The sequence below is a fragment of the Labeo rohita genome, chromosome 2 (genome assembly GCF_022985175.1).
Source record: "Labeo rohita strain BAU-BD-2019 chromosome 2, IGBB_LRoh.1.0, whole genome shotgun sequence".
NCBI classification, from domain to species: Eukaryota; Metazoa; Chordata; class Actinopteri; order Cypriniformes; family Cyprinidae; genus Labeo; species Labeo rohita.
Genome location: NC_066870.1, coordinates 12,878,593 through 12,901,338, shown reverse-complemented (window position 1 = coordinate 12,901,338; position 22,746 = coordinate 12,878,593). Strand labels below are relative to the sequence as shown.

The 22,746-nt window shown below is 36.9% G+C and overlaps 1 protein-coding gene across 5 annotated transcripts in view; it reads right to left on the bottom strand.

Moving 5' to 3' along the window:
- clcn2a (chloride channel, voltage-sensitive 2a) overlaps positions 1–22,746 on the bottom strand; it is a 78,698-nt gene that overhangs the window by 34,529 nt on the left and 21,423 nt on the right. For all 5 annotated transcript variants that reach the window (XM_051138017.1, XM_051138023.1, XM_051138002.1 and 2 more), the window contains exon 2: positions 14,182–14,335. In XM_051138017.1, coding sequence (XP_050993974.1) covers positions 14,182–14,335 — 154 coding nt within the window. The remainder of the gene's footprint in view (positions 1–14,181; positions 14,336–22,746) is intronic.

The following is a 22,746-nucleotide window of genomic DNA, read 5'->3' as shown; positions in this document are numbered from 1 at the left end:
CGAGGTGACTCAGTTTGTGTATTTATGCACTATTCTATGCCATTTGTAGTATAAATAGAGTGAGTCGTGTCTTCATATTGAACATTTGAAAAATAAATACAGCTGCAAACAGCGATTACTGGGGTTCAAGCGCTTAAGGCACTTAAGCATATATGGAAAAAGTCATTACATATTATTTAGCAAGGCTGTACCCATCTAAATCAATGATTAAAAAAGCATTTTTGTCCAGGTAATTTACCATAGAATAGGGTGACCAGCATGCCACTTCCCAGGGACACGTTAAGCAAAGGATTTATAAATTGCGTAAAATAACCAAGTGTAGTAATGTTGTACGAGATCAAAGTACTGCGAAAGCTATAGAGAGCAGCGCACACGGGTCCACGCTTTCGAATCACTCTTGCGGTACTTTAATGTCATACAATGATCGTTCAGTGCAGCACAAACAGCCAACACCTGGTTATTTTAGGCAATTTAGAAATCCTGTGCTGAATGTGTCCCTTGGAATTGGCACGTCTGGTTGCCCTACCATAGAAATATTTTTTTTTTTTTTTTTACGTTTCTGACTGTTACAGCGCCAGCTGTGGTCTGATTCCTTTAAAACTTGGCCTGCTTGTTTAGAACCACCTGTCACATATATGTGCTCAGCAGGTTTTGTGAATTTTTGAGTTTTCCTTTAGGTTTTATAGGATTTTGTGTACATTTGGAAAGTCCTCTTTTCTAAATGAGCACATTATAGCTCCCCAAAGGGTAAATTCCAAAATTTTTTAAAAATTACTGACCTAGAGAGTCCAGAAAATTGTACTGCAGTGTTTTTTTCCAGATTGAGCGGAAAGCCTAGGACTAGTTTGAAAAAGTAGGGTTTTTTACAGCAGTGGTTCTAGTGGCAAAGTTGTCGTATGATATGGATAATGTGCATATGTGTGAAAAACCATGCAATGTACAATCATTTTTGATGTACAGTGCGATATCTATCCCCCCCCGCCAATGGCCAATTTGACCTTTGGGACCATGTGTTGAACAAGTCCACTGAGTTTCATTCCGATCGGGCTCCGTTAACCCTGTCTAACAGGTGCTCAAACTTTGGTCAAGCTCTGTGATTTTTTTTCCTGTGACCTCAGATAAGAGTCAGATAAGAGCTCTTACATAAGTGCGAGTCAAAAGTTTAACTTTTTCTTGATAATTATTGATATTCACTTTCCAGAGAATATTTCTGCACTGGTTTGGTTCCGACCGGGTAAAAAACCTAGGACTACTTTGCAAAAGTATGTTTTTCAAAAAAATGTGAAATGCCACGATCGATTCTGAGGTGTCTCTTGTCTTGCCTGAGCCAAGGATTCCAATGATATAAGACACTTGAGCCTGTGACTGATGGTTTAGGACAGTGGTTTTCAAACCAGTCCGCACTGCATATTTTGTAGGTTTCTCTTATCTGATACACCCATTTCAGGTCTTGCTGTCTCTACTAATGAGCTGATAAGTTGAATCAGTTGTAATAGATGAGGAAGAGACAGAAAATGTGTAGTGTTGGAGGTGCTCACAGGACCAGTTTGAAAACCACTGATTAAGGAGTTATGAACGTACTTTTGATTGCTGTAGCACCCTAGTCAGGCCAATTGAGGCGAGCCTTACTCTCCTACTACCCCTCCAAGTTCCAAGTTTCTACGACTTACGTTTTGGTCTGGTCGATCAGTTTTATGTGGAGATTGCTGATCTGTGACCATTCTAGCAATTACAATAGAGTTTCAGTGCTATGCGTTGAACCCCCTAAAAAGTACACTTGTACTTAATGCACTTAATGGACAAAAAAAAGTTGGACACTTAATGTACTCAACATGCATTTAACTGTCTAAAATTCCTACACTAGATGGTTGAGTAAAACTGCATAATGTACAGTCATTGCATTAATTTGATGAAAAATAACAGTAAAAAATGTAATATTGTGAATACTTTTACAGTTTTTTTTTATTTTAAAATGTAATTTATTCCTGTAATTATGGCTGAAGACTGGAGCCATTGCTCCAGTTTTCAGTGCCACATGATCTTTTTTCATTGATAACATTTCTTATTATTATCAATGCTGAAAACAGTTGTGTGCTTATTATATTTACATATATAGCACAATATGAGTCATGCGGGCTACTTTCATGATGCATTTATAGTAAATGCACGGCAAAAGCAACCAGCAAACATCTTCAAATTTTTACATTCATGTTTCATTTCTTTGGTTTCATTGGTTTTTAATGACCTGGGGATGAGTAAATGTAGTCATAATTTTCATTTTTGAGTGATCTAATCCATTAAGCACCCTAAAATATCCACCGCTTTCCTCTACTTTTTAGGTCAGTCTGTGTTCACAACACAGAGATAGACTGTATGAATAGGAAATGAACAGCCCAAGAGCAATTACCCGAACCCAGCAGTAGGTGCACAGTATGCTTTAATGAAGTGAACAATTGGTCATAAAAGAGCTCGTTTTCCCCTGGAATCCCATGTTTCCAGACACATGAGAAAACCGAGAGTGTGAACAATTGCGCTGTTGCATAGGTGGACAGGGGTTGCGAAGACCCAGACAGGAAATGGCTTGTGTGTGTGAAGATAAGACGCATCTGAAAGACAGCGGAAAGGGTAGGGTCACGGCAGGTGAAGGGACACCTCTGTGTACGTGACAGAGACGCTGCCCCGCCAGCTTCAGCACCCGCTCAGCGGCCCTTTGCCTGGATCCTCTGTGCGGGAGTTGGCACATGGGCAGATTTGCCCACTGAAGTGGCACAACAGATGTCTTTGCGCTCAAAATAAACCCTGTAACAATCCACAACTGAGAAAGCAATAAGCCGAACCAAATTTACCGCAACTCAAGACGCATTTTGGACGCGCAAACCTGCAGTGCTTATCTCCAAACCGCGCCAGACAGAAGTGCTGAGATGCGGCATATTTTGACACTTAATTGGAGTTTGAGGAATAACCGTATAAATATGCAGAGCCCATGCTTCCCCACACAGATTTTAGTGTCTTTGACAAGTGAGTCACAGGCCAGCACTGGAAGTGACATCCTTATGTGGCATGCATGCATAATATAACAATGTATTATATATCCGAGATCTATTTATATCCCCAGAGCGAGTAGAAAGGTGTAGGAGGTTTGGTGAGAGGCAATAGTATCTGCCCTCTTTCTGCCTGATATGACAACTTATGCGGCATTTTCTGCATTGAGCCTCACAGTTTCCCATGAGGGTGAGCTGGTGGACTGCTGCCAGTTCTCTGTTTTCATCCACAGATCCAAAACAATTAGTACTGAAATAGACAGATTAAGTCAGCTATGGTGGTAGGACTTCACTCTAAAGTTGCATAGAGAACAAACAGCAGGATACTGACAGCTTGTCGCAAATCTACCCCCCTCTGTCATCTTAAAATTCACAAATAAAGTCTAATTATACAAGGGAGAGAGAAAGATATGTGCTTATATGCTCTGGTTATAGGCATATATGCTCTGATGCCAGGTCTTATATGAAAAAAACACACAACTTGTTCTGACAAAAGCACAGAGTATTCTTAATCAAAATACAGTGCCCTCCACCAATACAGACACCCTTGGTAAATATGAGAAAAGGTACCAGTGAAAATTAATCTGCATCGTTTGTAATTTTAATCTTTCATTCAAAAAATTCACAAAATTTTATCCTATCTTTGCACTAAAACAATGGAAAGTGGGGACAAATCTATTTATGAAATAAATGTTTTCCTCTACTTCACGTTGGCTACAATTATTGGCACCCAAAGCAACATCCTTTCCCAAAATAACAGCTCTCACTTTTCTCCTATAACGCCTGATTGGTTTTGGAGAACACCTGACAAGAAATCAGATATCATTCCTTTAAACAGAATCTCTCCAGATCCTTCAAATTCCCAGCTCCATATTGGCCCTTCTTCTCGTCAGTTCACCCCATTCATTTTCTATAAGGTTCAGGTCAGGGAACTGGGACAGCCATAGCATAGCATTTGTCCTCAGTGACACATTTTTGTGTTGATTTGTTCTGGATGATTTTCCTGATGGAAGATTCAACCACTGCCCATTATAAGATACAGAAACAGTCAAGTTAAAAAAAATGTATCTGTTAGTATTTGATAGAATCCATGATGCCATGCATCTAAACAAGATGTCCAGGACCTCTGGCAGAAAAATAAGCCCACAACATTAAAGACCCAGTGGTATATTTAACCATGGACATGGGGTACTTTTTATCCCTGTTTGCACCAAACCTGGTGGGTTTGCTGACAAAAAGCTCTTTTTTTAGTTTCATCTGACCATAGAAGCCAGTCCTGTTTGAAGTTTCAGTAGTGTCTGGCAACTAAATTTGCTGGAGTTTGTTTCTGGATGAGCAAGGAGGATTTTTCCTGAAATCCTCCCGAGCAACATGCGTTAATGTAGGGGCGGTTTGATATGTTTTTAAGGCTTTCTGACCCCAAGACTCAACTAATCTCTGCAATTCTTCAGCTATGATTCTTGGAGAGTCTTTGCCACTCAAGCTCTCCTCAGCATGCATTAGGACGATACAGACACACATCCTCTTCCAGGTAGATTTGTAACATCTTTAGTTGATTGGAACTTCTGAATTATTGCCCTGATGGTGGAAATGGAGATTTTCAATGCTTTAGCTATTTGCTTACAGCCACTTTCTATTTTGTGAAGCTCAATAATCTTGTTCTGCACACCGTAACTATATTCATTGGTTTTTCTCCTTTTGATAGATGATTAAGGGAATTTGGCCTTTGTGTTCCTCATATTTATAATCTTGTGGAACAGGAAGTCATGGCTGGATAGTTTCATGCTCGTAGTCAACCTGGTGTGCTAAAAAAATATAAATATGAATCAGAAAGATAAATGATGCAGATTTTTTTTCACAGCTGCCTTTATTCATATTTACCAAGGATGCCAGTATTAGTTGTACTAGTTTAAAAAGGCAAACTGTTTGATTTCATTAATGTGGTTTATTGGAGCAAAAAAATTTACAAATCACTGATGTTTCGGGTAACACTTTATTTTTAGTCTGATTTAGTCTGATTGTTGCTTGTACAATGTCTAAAGTATAAACTAAAATGTAACCATGTTTTGTACTGCATGCCATTATTGTTAAGCAAAAGTGTGTTTATAATTGTGTCTCTTTGTCAATGAGTTGTCATAAAAAACTTTTTTTTATACAGTACATTTGATCTATATTATTTCTGGAACATAAAAATGTGTCACTAGATACATTTTTTGTATCTTTGCTGACACCAGTTAACATTTTGTCAGGGTAATTAAAAATCTAACCAGGCCATCTAATAAAAAATCCTACCTGTGCCAAGCCCTGCTTTTTAATAAAAAACTGACCATCTAAATCAGTCAATAAATTTCTTGTCTTTTGCAATTACACATCATTGAGGTACAGAAGGAGCTGGGACAGGCAGAAACACCAGAGCAAAATGGAAATTTGTATAGTGCAGCTCAGACTGTACGTGGGGAAATTTGACAACTGCTATTAGCAGTCGGTCATACTCTATTGTGCTGTGTAGGTCAAGTGCTAGCAAATTCAAATATGTTGTTGTATTCTGGAAACAAGCCCAGAAAGCACAAACCACAACTGCCTATATTTATAAGTGAATTTATTAAAATATATATTTTTTATAATAAGCTGGCATAACAACACTGAGTTTATCTCAAAAGCTAATGAGCTGCCTACAAACGCTGCATTTTAAAAACATCATAAGCATGCTCCCGACCAAAAGGTAGACATCTTATTTATGCTGCCTGCCAAGATATTCTCTCATGGCCAAAACATCACATGTATCCTTCACAGCGGAGGCAATCCCAAAACACACTGTTACAAGATCAGTGAAAAAAAAAGCCTTTTCGCAATACTTAAAAGTATTGAAAAATAGTCTAGTGTGAATAAAAATGAATTATCATATCCAACATGTCAGTGTACTATAAATTTTAAAGGGATAGTTCACCCAAAAATGAACATTCTGTCATTAATTACCCACCCTCATGTTGTTCCAAACCTGTAAGAATTTCGTTCATCTTCGGAACACAAATTAAGATATTTTTGATGAAATGTGACTCTGAGAGCTTTCTGACCCTGCATAGACAGCAACGTAACTACCACGTTCAAGGCCTAGAAAGGTAGTAAGGACATCGTTAAAAAGTCCATGTGGCATTAACCTTAATGTTTGAAGCTACGGGAATACTTTTTGTGGACAAAGAAAACAAAAATAATGACTTAATACAACAATTTCTTCTCTTCAGTGTCAGCCAACGTGTGAATTTTATCAAAAATATCTTAATTTGTGTTCTGAAGATGAACATGGTCTTATGAGTTTGGAACGACATGAGGTGAGCAATTAATGACAGAATTTCATTTGAGGGTGAACTATCCCTTTAATGCTTATTATTATTTTATCAGTACCAACAAGCTAACAGCAAACTTAAACAAATGTCTACCTGATCTCATGTCAAAAACGTACCTGTGGGAACTTTTCTGCAAGATGCAAAATACGTACCATTAAGTACATATCACTGCAGTTTCTAACAGAAATGAACAGCGAGCACTTGTAATAATTTTCGTACACAGTTATGAACTCCATATGTTTTGCTTTCCAGACATAACAAGCTTGCTTGGTAGCTCAGCTGGCATGGAACTGGACTTTGGATGAGGAATCCTTGGGTCTGAATTCTGTGAAAAACATGACTCACAATGAAAAAGATGAAAGATAAAAAACAAGCCAGAACGGCACGCTTTTGATTGTGTTTTTACTAGGCCTGTCAGTCGATTAAAAATTTATTTGAATTAATTACATGTTGTTTTGATGAATTAATAGAATTAATCGCAAATTAATCGCACATCAAATTCGGCTGAGAAATTACTCCCAAAAGATCATTTAAAGTCAATGTTTTGTAAAGTATCAAACAGACATCACAAAAAGTAGCTTCAGCAAGAAGTCATTTGTTTAATAAAATGTATTTTATTTGATTCAAAATAGAATTTATTACACGTAAACATTTAGGCTGCAACAGCCTTAATGTAAATGGAAAAGAAGATAATTTGAGAAACATCTCAGTATTTTTTGTTCATACAATGTATGAACAAAAAATACTGAGAAGTATGTTTTGTTTATACAATGAAAGTCATTAGTAACCAAAACAGCTTTGTTACCAACAGTCTTCAAAATAGTTTCTTTCATGTTCCACAAAAGAAAGGTTTGAAACAATATGAGGGTGAGTAAATGATGACAATTTTAATGTTTTTATTTTTACTCTTCTTATTATTTATTTTTATTTATTTATAATTTTTTGTTAAGAAATGATACTCTAAAGAAGAAATTAAATCTGCCAGCAGGTGGCAGTAAATGTCTTCGATTCGTTCAAACAGCTGTTTCTTTCAGGAATGAAGTAAAAGGCTCTCTGAATTATTGGTTTACACGGTTTGTTCAAAACACGGATTCATTCAGATACTAAACACCGCTGTGTTGCTCGGAGACACGCAACAATTCTGCTAGGGCTTCAAAGGTAATGGCTGCGTCCAAAAGCCTAGACAGTTGACTTGCTGCCTTTTCAGTCAATAACTTTGCAGGCAGCGTTTTTGCACGAAGACAGAACAAGTTTTGATATTGAATTCTCGCTAGTAATAACATCAAAATTGCAAAAAGTTGTCAGAAATATACAATTACACATCTTTATTTTTTTAGCTCGACCGTCACGGAATGGAACGCACAGAATTGTGGGATATCTAAGGCAGCAAAGGATACATCTATGCTGCTTCAAAACTCGATCAGCAGAAGGTACCTCTGGAGACAGGAAATGAAATCGAATTTGTATTCGGATGTGCCTTGATGCCTTCCTGCCTTGGAATGCTGCCTCCGAAGGTAGCATTTTAGAGCTTTCGGACGCGGCCGATATGTTCTCCGCAAAACTGAGCAAAAACACATAATATTGTGTTTAATTCAAAAATCAGCACTCGTGTCATATTGCTCTTGCTGCCCGTGTGATATTGTGTGATATGTGATATATATATAAATATGAGACAAAACACATACAGAGGCATTTTTTAATGTAAGGGTGGGGTTGACTTCGTTGCTATGGAGCGTGACACTATGTTGCCATATTCAAATAAAAGTTGAAAAATAAAAATGTTGCCACATTCAAATAAAGACTTTAAAAAGCAGGCTAAGTGTCACTAGTTAAACAACCACAGAATATGTTCAGCTAATTGTCAGCCACTTACATGTGTGCTTCTCATAAACAATTTTGAATTGATAGAATAAAATAATCATGGCTGATAGCAAGACATGCAAATGTAAATTAAAGCCAAACTGGACACAAGAACAGTTGTTACTTCTTGCCCAACTGGTTAATGAAAACAAGGATATAATCAAAGGAAAATTGTCCCTGACAAATTTTACAACAGTCATAATACTCCTGTGATTAAGGTGATAACTTTTTAAAAGCTCATTATCTGATTAAGCTGATTAAGTTAGTCAAATAGATAGCGGCTGCTTTAAATGTTAATGAACTCTGCTCGCCTCACCCCTCTCTTCTCTCTGTGGAGTGATGAGCCTGTTTACTTTAGCCGCATTTTGCCACATTTAGCTGCTAAACTTGCTAAGTAGCACATTATTAGGAAATGTGATTGCAGAGATTCATAAAACAAAAACCTTATACTCACTTCTGCTGTAAGTGAAGCTGGATCACAAACATAGACACATTTATGTAGATCGGGAGGCGCATTCCCTTCACAAACAAACGTAATCCACTGCATCTTCAGCGGCTCAGATGTCGGGAGTAACGTTAAATGACGACCACTATGTTCATTATCACATCCAGCAACACAACACCTCAATCGCTCAATCTGAGATATTCTTGTCTAATTTACATCCCTGCTCCAGCATCGAAACAATGGAGGTCGGACTGTGACAGCTGATCTGACGCCACACCGACAGGCATCTGAGAATGGCTGGATTTGAAAAAGGGGATATTATTTTTACAGATTAATTAAAAACCACTGCATGGATTTTTATCATTATAGGGTAGATTTGTACATACACTGACAACACAATGTTCAAACAACATGAAAAAGTGAACTTTGCATCCGATGACCCCTTTAAGATGTTTTGTGAATACGGGCCCTGGTTGATAAACGTTGGTTATAAATATATCTACTTTTCTCAATACTTAATAATATAGTTAGTGTAATGCAGTTAGCTTAGCAACAAACTATCAGCAAACCCTTTTGGAGCCACGAGTCGAGTAAAGTGCAGAGCACCATCCTAAAGTATGTGTTGCTGCATATGCAGAGTGCTCCAAATTATTCACTTATGAGGTTTAATGATGGTTACGATGCTGCCTTAGTAGGTAGCCACCTATGTAGGCAATATGCAGCATGGTAGCTTGCTTGGTTTTGGAACAAAATTACAGTTGGATGAAGGAATAAAATAGAAATGAGACAGAGACAGAGAGAAAGAAACAGACGATGATGCCAGCTCTCTAGACCGGTGTGTAGGTAGTGAGCTGACAAGCCTCCAAACCCCTCAAACTCAGTCAAGGAGGATCAGAAGACCTGCGCTGCACGCTGCGCTGATAGATTTCTCATGCTTTTCACACTCAACAGGGAGGCGGGAAGGATGATATAGAGACAGATGCTGTGCGTCTTTGGAGATTACACAAGGCCAAAAGAGCAGTCTATTTATATTACAAGAAACCAATGAGATACCTCATTAGCACTAAAAACATTGGACTGTGAGACACTGTTGCCTATTTAATGAGAACTCAACTTTTTTTTATAATAGTTCAGGGAATTTATCACAGACTTCCAATATGAATGGCTACTGCTTTTGTTCAAAGCGCTCTTTGTTCAGCCAATCGTCTTAACGTACCATTAAATGGAAAAATAAATCATTGCTGGGCGAATAGTTTTTATCTCTAAACTCAAATGTACCGTTCCATATAATGCATCCTTTGGTGAACAGTGGCATATTTTTAGACACAGACGCACAGGCACATACAAAGACACAGTGGCTCATTACGGATACACTGCACGTCTACGTGTCTCATCTATCACCCCTAAACAGCGCAGACTGATTATGCTCCCTGCTGGTGAATGGCGAGCACTGCACTGAGGTGCAGAGGGAAATGAACAGGCTGATAAATGTTGCAAGTTGTTGTTTACCAGCTAGACAACAGCAAATGTTCAGTGTCAATCCTTGAAAAATTACTGGGAGGAAAATGTCTCCACCATAAATGTGAAGACCATGAAGATGCCTTTAAGATTCAGGTGATGACACACCTGTGGAATGTGTGTGACAGATTGATAAACAATGGCAGCTACACAAACCAGTGACAATGAATCACCAGTAGAGGGCAGTCTAGAAAACAGGAGGTAAAACACCACATCTGCAAGCCTCAGACACTTCGATATCCAGTCTCACTGAACTGCCTCAAATAAAAAGCTATGCTTTACGCAGTCTAGAGCTGGTTTGATGCTAGTCTAGCTATGCTAACCAAGCTGACAATGTTGGTTGGCCAGCATGTTGTTTTGCTGGATGACCAAGAAAGTCTTGCTGATTAAGTTAGTCAAATAGATAAAACAGCAGTCAGTGTTTGAATTATGGCACCCATCATGGTCTGCAGGATCTCAAAGTATGTATATCTTTTACATAGAAGAAAACTTTGTTTTCAGGAAGGGTTTCATTAGCCACAAAAGTTAGAATTAATTAGAGCACAAACAGAAGTCGTGTCATCTAAGAGGGGTAACCATAGCAACAGCTGCTAGATCGCTGTCTAGGTACATTGACAAAACAAGTTCTGTCATCATTTTTGTCATTTATGTTTGTTTAAAAGGATTAAAAAAATCCTGATAATTTACTCACTCACATTATCCCAGATGTTCATGTCTTTCTTTCTTCAGTCAAAAATAAATTAGGTTTTTGAGGAAAACACTCCAGGATTTTTCTCCATGTAGTGGACTTCAATAGGAGACAACAGGTTGAAAGTCCAAACTGCAGTTTCAGTGCAGCTTGAAAGGGCTCTACAGGATCCCAGCCAAGGAGTAAAGGTCTTATCTAGCAAAACGATCAGTCATTTTCTAAAGAAATTGAAATGTATATTCTTTTTAACCACAAATCCTCATCTTGCACTAGGTCTTTTTAGTTTTTCCCTTCTTTATAGAAACACTAAATGACAAACAATCTCTTAAGCACCACCACCAGTCCTAAGTTCAGTCAACATGACAAATATGCATTCATACATGGTTATTCTAATTACTAAATTACTAAAGTTGCTAAATTATCAAAAATGTACTAGCCAATGGCGATTCTATTGCCAAGGTGTCATTATTTACAATCATTTATTAAATTGTCTTTCATATTGTCCCACAGAAACATTAAAATAGTGTAGATTAGTGTACAATATTTTGTTTTCATTTATTTTACTTATTTAAAATTGGGGACATCCTAGTTATTTGAACATATTTTTTAAAGTAACACAATAGTTACTTTCCCTGGTAATTAGTTGCATTTTTAATTATGTAACTCAGTTACTATTTACGAGCAGTAACTAATAATTACTTTTTTAAAGTAATATGCCAAACACTGGTCTACATCTACCCCAACCCTAAACCTACCCCTAACAATAATGCAAAAACAGTAATTATTGTACAGTACATCTGTATACCATCTGTATAGCCTTTACCATAAAATGTACCATATGCACATTCATCTGTTCTGGGGAAACAGATGAACAGAGTGAAATGTCAATATATGAAGTGGTAAAGGACTGTGCAAGTTTTGAGGGTGCTGATGGAAGCGATCTACTGCATCTTTGCTTTGATCATCGTACTGAATATGATCCAGGTGTAGCATTTGTAGGGTGACGATCGGTGTATGACGTCAAAGTAAGATGAGAGCTATAGAGACCAGACGGTTCCTTATGCTTTTGAATCGCTCTTGCGGTTCTTTGATGTCAAACACGAATTGTTCTGCGCAGCGACGCTTCAAGTTGAACACATTTAATATGTAAACGTATTTGCATCACTTTGACCATTCTCTGTAGATCCCACCTTCTCACATGCCACGATTAGTCAAGTATGTACTATGCCTGCATGTTTGTGACAAACTACTTGTCAGTCATTACCTTCAGCAAGTATGAAGACAGGAAAACAAAGCCAAAACCTAGATATTTTAGGCAATATAGAAATCCTGTCCAGGGCATGTCCATTGAAAATGGCACATATGGTCACTGCAAGTATTTGATAAAAATGCGATATTCTCAGGTTTTTGCTCAAATATTGCTTTTTTAAAAAGCCCCTATGGATTATTGAAAATTACTTTTCATGCAGTGTGTTATTGTCTCTTAAAAGAAAGAGTTGAATCGGTATCATTAAAACAAGTGGGTTTTAAAATTAATCTCAAGCTGTTTCATGTTCATGCGCCCCTCATGTCAACATTAAACATTAGCATATTGCCTACCCACTTGTTGTGCACGCATGCGAATTGCAGAGCTAAACAAGCATTTGTGATTAAAAAAGTGCATAAAGATAATTACCAATTGGTTCACTAGATAAGACACTTATTCCTCAGCTGGGATCGTTTATAGCCCTTTGAAGCTGCACTGAAACTGAATTTTTAACCTTCAATCCATTAAGCACCACTAAAGTCCACTATATGGAGAAAAATCCTGGAATGTTTTCCTCAAAAAACATGATTTCTTTAAAACTGAAGAAAGCAAGACATGAATATCTTGGATGACATAAAATTTGTTGCTCTTATGTACTCTGTATCATGCAAAATACGTATTTAGTTGTGTGTGTTATGTTCACTCTTCACAGCTTGTAGGTCTCTGGCTAACCGGCTAACAGCAATATCTGTTCGCTCGCAATTGTCTAGAAATGTGTCGATGAAAAGTGAATGTTTGTCATAGTTATTACTTGGAGTTATGATAAAGAATAGAGCAATACATTGGTGTACAAACTGCAGTGCTTTATCAGTACGCTTCTGCGTTGGGCTAACGCATATACCTTGACTGTTTGGGTGTTTAATGTAATGGTGATGGGTGTTCTGTTTCCTAAATGCGCTGCACGCAGTAGACCAATCACAACAGACTGGGTCATCGGACCAGTCACGGCAGATTAGTGTCACGCAAAGGAGGAAATTAATCGTTTGGTAGTCGTTGAGCAAATAAGGTAAAAATAAATGCAATATAAGGCAATGAAAATGTTTTTGACCTTGCATCCATGTCAACCTGTTGTTGGGGACTCCCAAAACCAAAATATGAACCTTTCATAATCCATAATAGGGGCACTTTAATGAAACATACCTACATTCAAGCGTTGATTAATAAAAATAAAGCTTGAAGCTAGAATAAAACTATGTATTGCATGCTCAGATATTTATACAACAAAATATTGTATGGGTCATGAAATGTTAGTGAAAATGATCAAAAATGCTGGTGGTGGCTGGCAACTTTTTCCCAAAATGCTGGCGGGGAAAGAGTTAAAAATGAATATCAGAATATCAGTAACACCAGTACTACCAGCAGTACAGTACTAACACCAGCATCCAAAACACAAAATGATGCTGGCATGTGCTACATCAGTGGTTCTCAACCAGGGTCCAGGGCCCACTATGGGACTTTTTCAAACTACCAAACGTTTTTTGGATTACAGAAGTACTAGAGGTACATCAACTTACATAGTAGGGCCTCTGAATATTGTCTTGGACAAAGGGTGGCTTTGAACTCCAAACGTTTGAGAACCACAGTGTTAGATAAAAGTACAACTGTTCTAATCCTGCAGGAAGAGCATGAATCTTTATGCGAAGTTCTACTGCCACTGATTCCATGTGGGTCTGAACAAGAGTGTAGATGCATCAGCCTTGCTCAGCCTAAGTAAAGCTCAGATCTTGAGTCAAATCCCTCCCGCTTATCTATAGCATCGGTCTCACCTAATCCCCTATTCCAGAATGTTCTCACTAACTCTTTTGCCTCCTGCCCTTTGTGACCCTTTTCCTCTTTCGATCCCCGCTGCCCTTCATCCTTGTGGATTTGCTCTGCTTTTCTAGCTTTGCTCTGTAGCCACTGCTGGAAATAGCAAGCTATGACGCTAGCAGGCCAGCCAGCAAACAGTTGGCAAACACGTATGCATACAACACACCCACCTTGACACTTGGCACATGGGTCCTTCTCATACTCCAGCAGTTCTGGAGCCTGGCCGCGCACACTGGTGGTCCTCCGCAGCGCTCCATCCTCACGCAGACGAGCTGCCTCTTCTTTGGCATAGGCCCCCAACTCCTGTGTATAGCGTCCATACATCTGAAAGTGAGATAGGAGTGAATGAAAATTTTACTTGGGAAGGAAATGAAGCGAAACCAAGCCGAAGAGTGCGTCTCTGAAATAATGTGCAACTTAACAGGCTGTTCAAAAACCCATCAAATAAATGAAGGTATTCTGTCTGTCAGAGTTTCTTTTCCCTGAGTACAATTCCTGAAACATTAAGCTACCATACTTCACTGCAATGATGCTATTTGTGAGATTTACACTTCACTCAAAAATGAAAATTTACTGAAAATGTACTCACGCGCAGACCATCAGAGATGTAGATTACTTTGTTTCTTCATCAAAACAGATTTGGAGAAATTTTGCATTACATCACTTGCTCACCAAAAAATCCTGTGCGGCGAATGGGTGCCGTCAGAAAGTCCAAACAGCTGACAGAAACATCACAATAATCTGCATGACTCCAGACCATCAAGAAACATCTTGTAAAGTGAAAAGCTGCATGTCTGCAGCAAATTCTTCCTTAATCCTTCATTAAGTAATTAATACTTTCCAAAAATCATCTGACATCAAAACTGTTTTGGACTGTTATTGCTTGTAAACTGTGCTTTATTTGCACATATTTCTCTCCTGTTTCAGACAAGATAACTTTTTTCACTGGAGAAAGCAATATTATAGATACAGAACTTTTAAAGTTAAAGGACAAGTCCATTTCCAAAACAAAGATTCACACCCTTGTCATCCATGATGTTTATGTCTTTCTTTCTTCAGTCGTAAAGAAATTATGTTTTTTGAGGAAAACGTCAGCATTTTTCTCTATATAATTGAAAAGAAGGGTCTTACCTAGTGAAACGATCAGTTATTTTCATTTAAAAAATACAATTTAAATACTTTTTAATCTCAAATGCTCATCTTTTCTTGCTCTCCTTGAACTCTGTGTATCCTGGTTCAAGACAGTTAGGGTATGTTGAAAAAGTCCAATTGTATTTTGTCCCTCAACTTCAAAAATCATTTTAAAATCATCCTACATCGCTGTAGAAGTACCGACAAAGTACTCAACAAAAAAGGTAAAACAGCGAGATTTTGAAGCTGAGGGAGAACATGAGATGGGAGTTTTTCGACATACCCTAACTGCCATGAACCGGAATACAACAGTCCAGGCAGAGTAACACAAGTTGAGCGTTTGACATTAAAAAGTATATAAATTGTATTATTTTTATGACAATAACCGATCGTTACGCTAGATAAGAACCTTCCTTCTCGGCTGGGATCGTTTACAACTGCATTTTGGATTGTTTGAAGCTGCATTTAAACTGCATTTTGGAAGTTCAGAATCGGGGCACCATATCAGTCCATTATATGGAGAAAAATGCTGAAATGTTTCCCTCAAAAAACATAATTTCCTTACGACTGAAGAAAGAAAGACATGAACATCTTGGATGACAAGGGGGTGAGTACATTATATGTGAAGCTTTGTTTCGGAAGTGGACTTCTCCTTTAAATACGTCTTGATTAATTTATTACTAACACACATTTATCAGCTGCTTGGACTCTCATTCTGATGGCACCCATTCACTGCAGATGAGCTATTGCTGAACAAGTGGTAAATTCCTCAAAATCAGTTCCAGTGAAGATGGCCCGAGGGTGAGTAAATTCTCAGCATTATTCAGTTTTGGTTGTACTATTCCTTTAAGCATCCACATTTGCCCTAATTAGACCATGGAAATTGTTGAGTCACTCTCGTTCCTATGGGAGAAGTCCACATGAGATGTGATTTGAGTTCTTGTCCATACAAGAACTGCAAGACTACAGAGTTATGAATTGTTCATGTTGTTGTTGTCTCAAACATATGTTCTTCAATCTTTCATGGAGGGCTGTAACTTCTACAGTTCCTGTAAGCATTTTCGTGGTCTTATTTACCAAGGCTCTGTCCACCACTACCTGACAATTTGCTGAAAAATGTTCTGAGCAGATTCACTGTTGTTTCACATGTTACCCACATAGTTTACTTTTCTTTAAGGTATGTTCAATCCTTTGGAAATTTCCTACGTATTTGCCCTGAGTGCAATGTTATATGTACCTTGACGCAGTTGGGCTTTGAAAGTGCCTTTGCCCTGATGACGTAATGTTTGCTTTGAACTGCACAGATATGCTCCCACACATACCCAGGTGTTTTTTATATTTTAAATTCATGTACCTCATATCTCAGATGCAGATACATGTTCCAGTTCAAAGCATCAATGTGCAATTTCTGTGTGGTTCCACTGGTTACATTTGTAATAATTTAGCTGTTAAAGCAAGTATCTAGATACATTCATTTAATTATTATATCGTAACACTTTACAATAAGGAAACATTAGTTAACTACATTAGTTAACACAAACTAAGAATATACAAAACTTCTACAGCATTTATTAAGCTTAGTTAATGTTAATTTCAGCATTTACAAATGCATTATTAAAATCACAAGTTGTTTGTTAACATAGTTAATGCACTGTATAAACAAACTAACAATGAACGACTGTATTTTTATTAACTAACATTAACAAAGATTAATAAATAGTGTAATAACTGTATTGTTCATGTTAGTTAATACATTAACTAATGTTAACAAATGACACCTTATTGTAAAGTGTTAACAAAGCAAGTGATGTGAGTCATTGGACCATTTACTTAACTATTCATCTCATGACGAAAACGTTCCTGTGGGAATGTTTCTCACAAGACACAAAATACGTACCAACAGGTACGTATCACTGCAGTTTCCAACAGAAATGTCCACTAGAGGCAGCTAAAAACCGAGCACTTGTAATCGTTTTCATACTGGTATAATTACAGCTCCATATGTTTGGCGTAACAGTGGTTACAGCATAACGTAACAAACTTGCTTGGTAGCACAGAATTAGATTTAGGATGTGGACTCCTTGGGTACAAATCCTGTGAAAAATATGATTTGCGATGAAAGAGGTGAACGATGAGAGCTCAAAAAACAAGCTAAAACGGCATGCTTGCAATTGCATTTTTTTACGTCACATTTGCTTTTGAATATACTATCGGGTAGGTTTAGGTGTAGTTCAGATGGCACATTATATTTTAAAAGGTTACTGAGCATTAGAGCTATAGCACCACTCAATGGACCTATCAACATGTACAAAACCAACGTCACATAAAACGTACCATATGTACGTTCATCTGTTTTGAGGACAAAACAAAAAAAAGTCTTTTAGTGCCACTCAGTGGACATTTCTGTTGAAAACTGCAGTGATATGTACTTATTGGTACTTATTTCACGTCTCACAAAGACATTCCCACATGTACACTTTCATCATAAGACCAGGTTTCTACTTAAAGTAGTACTTAGAGTTCTGTAACAAAGGGTGCTAGAAAAGTTTGCATGTGTTCTTCACTATATCTGTCATTTTTAAGAAGAAGAAGAAGAAGACAAAGAAGCAGAAGAGATTAATTGTATAGCTTTTTCTAAGCATCTGTATAGGGTGTGTATTTCTATTCTCCTGCGGCTCTACACTTTGAAGCTAACAGTGTCAGAAACAGTGCTGGTGTTACACAGAGATACAGGACCACAATACACCATCAGAATTTAAACTACTTTCACATTTTGCTGCATTGAGCTGATATAGGATAATGTCAAACAGTGAGAATCAAGTAGTTCAAAACGGCATGGTTTGCTTGATGAATGATATTCAATACAAGTTCAGTTCCAAAACGTATTGTTTTTGAAACTAAAACAAAGAAACATTAAACATCAGCATTTTCCAACCACCCTGCTGCCAATGAATATTTCATTAGTCAATAAAGTAGTTACAGATTATTGCGCACAGACCCACAAGACCATAAAGCAAACTAAAATCTATAGTTTTATTCTCAGACTGCCCAGCACTAGTTTTCTGGGGCGATCTTGAGAATGTGAATTAAATGAACAGTGAAACTTCACTCTTCTCCTCTGAACTCAAATGGCTTATTAAAGATGCTCTGTTGTTGTTGTGTTGTTATACATCAGCAAAAAGTAAATAAAGATAAATAATAAAGCAGGTATGTCCCTGTTTACTCCATAATCTATCAGGTGGGAAACAGGATCAACATATATTAACGTAAAATAAAAAGGTTTATTCTGTTTCTGTTTATGATTTTCAGGAACACCATGGGAGACATATTGAGGACACTGCAAAACAATTCAAAGAGACAGAGATACAAATTTACAGAAGGCTGGATACTGATACATAGAAAAGCATCTGTAATTTATGTTTTTAAGCCACAGCACAGTTTTATGCATCACATAAGGAATCATGGACCATGATTTCTCTGAGATTCAAAGCCAAACAAACACTTCAAGTTTATCAAGGCAGGAGATGACGTGTTGATGACAAATTGAGCAATTTATGGCACCGACTATTTGCACTTAGTGCAAATAGTGATAGATATTATTTACACTAAGTGCAGATAGATTCTATTTACACTATCAGAATTTTTTCTATCTCAGTATTGCAGTACATTATAAAACAGTATGCAACAATGCATTGAGTGTAAATTATCATTTTTATTAAAATTATGAAATAAATGCCACCCTCCCTACTCAGTGTTGGGGAGTAACTAGTTACATGTAACGGAATTACGTAATTTAATTACAAAATAAATGTAATTGTAATTAGTTAGTTACTGAGAAAAAATATGTAATTAAATTACAGTTACTTTTGAAAAATGCCAGTGATTACAAAGGGGATTACATCAGAATTTTTTCACACACCCACCCCCACTTACAGATTTAATTGACTTCTTTTAAATTGCATTGGCTGCTCTAAAATGAGACACCAATGTTTCAGGAGTTTAGGACACAGAACAGGACACATGCTTATTCGATAACTGTTTTATTTCCTATTTGGGTTTATGCATAAACTTTATTTTTAAGATTGTTTTTTCCAAGGCATTGTTAGATGCTAGTGTTTTCTGTCATAACTATGCAAACATTTGATTTCAAACCCAGTATCATAGCTATTTCTTGTTATGATGTTATTTATATTATGATCTTGTTATGACATATAGCACAACTGTGCTCACGGTGACCCAAGTTTGATTCCCGTCTCGAGATCCTTTGCCGATCCCGCTCCCCTCTCTCCTCCCTGCTCTTTCCTGTCATCTCTCTACTGTCCTATCACAATAAAAGGCATAAAAAGCCCAAAAATATAAGTAAGTCAGTGCTATATGCTTGATAGTTTTTCTTGGCGGAAGTTTTGAGTTTGGTTAGCTAATAAAATATTAAAGCTTAATTCAATATTATGTGTACAATTTCTTAATTCTGTCATCCTGGTATCGTGGACTTGCTCTGTTGTTTTATACAAACGCAGCTGATGCCATTTTTTTTTTTTTTTTTGTACACTGTAATGTATTATAAGATAACTAACAAACTAGTACTACTACTTAATTATTTATGTGGTGAAATGTTGTGTAAGAAAACTGGTATGACTGCACTGTATCCCTAAAATGTCTAGTTTGAACTTGCCATTTGCTAGCAACTGATTTCTTCATGGAAGCTTTGCGTTCAAATATTTCATCTCAGATCAGTGTTTCTAATAATCTATCAAGCAGCTGTGTAATAAGTGGGATAATGTACATTCAGCCAGTTGTTATCGCAAAATAAAGATGTATATTATCCCTTACTTATTATAATCTTAATTCAAGTGATAAAGGATTTTGAAAGTCTGACAGTAATCAGTGTTGAGTGCTACTGAGGTTAACTAAGGTTAACTCTGCCTGGTTTAAATGTTTCAAAATGATTAACAGTTGAAAAAATTAGAAATTTAGAAAAGTAATCAAAAAGTAATGAAAAGTAATGTTACATTACAATAAAGTAATTGAAAAGTTACACTACTTATTACATTTTAAATCAAGTAACTTGTAATCTGTAACCTATTACATTTCCAAAGTAACCTTCCCAACACTGTCCCTACTACCCTAACCCAGATAAACCAGATAAACAGGCCCGTAGCCAGCTATGAGGTCACCGAGGTCCAGACATCAATCAACTTTTCATGTTCAAAAATAAAATTTGTTTTCTGAATGACTAGTTTGCTGTTTAACTCTTCATATGAATGTCTTCATGACATGTATAATTTAATTTAGATAGTTGAGTTGATCGCTGCAAGATGCTGGCGAAGTGAACGAGTCTTGAGAGAGCTGTGAGTGATGGCGCAGGCGCAGCCTCCGTCTTGCCAGATCCAGCTATTATAAGCGTTTTTGGACTTGTCCTTTCCACTTAAAGATGAAGTTCACTTCCAGAACAAAAATTTACAGATAATGTACTCACCCCGTTGTCATCCAGGATGTTCTTGTCTTTCTTTCTTCAGTCATAAAGAAATTATGTTTTTTGAGGACATTTTTTCTCTCCATGTTTTCTTCAACTTCAAAATCATCCTACGTCGCTGTTTTATCTTTTTATGTAAAGGGCGTTTGATCTTCTTTGCACATTCACTTTGTAAACACTGGATCAGATTTTGAAAGAAATTATGTTTCTTGAGGAAAAGATTCCAGAATTTTTCTCCATATAGTGGACTTCTGTGGTGCCCGCGAGTTCCAAAATGCAGCTAAAACAGCTCTAAACAATCCCAGCCAAGAAAGGAGGGTCTTATCCAGCGAAGCGATCGGTTATTTTCTAAAAAAAATATTGATAATTTGTATGCTTTTTAACCTCAGATACTTGTCTCGTCTATAGCTCTGTGTAAATTCTGTGTATTCACTGTTGCATGTTCACTTTTTAAAGGTACTTCTGCAGCGATGTAGAATGATTTTGAAGTTGGAGGAGAAAATTAGATGCAAGTTTTTCAACATACCCTGACTGTATTGAACCAGAATACACAAAGTTCATGCAGAGCTACACAAGACGAGTATTTGAGGTTAAAAAGTATTATAAATTGTTAATTTTTTCAGAAAATAACCAATCATTTCACTAGATTAGACCCTTCTTCCTTGGCTGGGATCATTTAGAGCTGTTTGAAGCTGCATTTTGGAAGTTCAAATGTGCGGGCAACATCGAAGTCCATTATATGGAGAGAAATCCTGAAATGTTTTCTTTAAAAAACATAATTTCGTCACAACTGAAGAAAGAAAGACATGAACATCTTGGATGTCCTTTAATTTGACACTTTAGAAAGTAGGATGTTGCAGTTTAGGGTCAGCGATATCTTATCTTAATTGCAAAAGATTTGAAATAATGTTGGTTTATTTTTCATTTTTTGTTTGTTTTAATAGCAATATCTGGCAACACTGCATCGCCGGCACTTAAATTGACGTAATCGAAAAAGCCCATGGACAGGTTATTCCTGACAGGATACAACATTCAGTAAGGGAAACTTTTTTTTATTATTTATTAAAAATTATTAAAAAACATGTCTGTGACACGAAGTGGGGCAATCGTAAGCCATGCCCCACAAAATGAGTTACTGTGCTCCCCTTTTCCATTCTCTCCCCTCCTTGTTGAACATGATCAATATCGAAAGTGAAAGTGAAACCTGAAAATAAGAAAGCGATTGCATGCTTTCGCTAGCATCAGCAACTGCACGCAAAAAAAAAAAAATTATCATGAAATTATCTGTCAGAAATGTTATCAACACTGTCAAAAACAGTAGCATTTAACACTAGTACACAGATAGAACAAGTAGGTTACAGAATGAAATGAAATACGCGAACACTAGCAATAAAAAAGTATATGTCACTCAGTATAGTAGTTAAATTTTCACAAATCATGCTAAAACATTCATAAGAGCACTAGACAATGTTATCATCAATGCTATATAGCAATGCTTATTAATAAAAACTATAACAGTAACATGTATTGTTGCATGAATAATAAACAGCTGATAAAATTATCCACCTATAGTACTATAGTAAAGTATTAACAAATTTTGATCCAATAAATAGGGTATGATTTAATGATCATCCCACCAAAACAGAGAAAACATCTTTCACAAACATCTACATGTCTGTCTGTTTTAAAGTGTTTACAGTGTATATAATAAGTTGTATTTGTAGGGGTTATTACAGCATAATTCTTTAACATCCCCCCCACCACCACCCACGCTGGAGTGGAGTTGATGTAAATAGCCTCTACCAACAAGGCGGGCTATTTGCACTTAGTGTAAATAGACACTCCGGCAATGCAATTTATTTATTGGATATTAGTTGCATCATTGTCAAAGCTTAGTCTGAATTGATCTGACTAGAGACAAATTCAATAAGTGTTATTATGATTAACAAAATCAATGGAAAAATACTGTGTATGACCTGGAAGATCTTGAAATAGAGACAATGCCTTGATTAGATTGTAAAGACAATACAGTACACATCATAAATAGCAACAACTGCCAACGATGAGTGACTTTCTGTGAGTTATAAATATTCTTAACACCCATTAAACTGTATTTTGCATTATTTTTAGT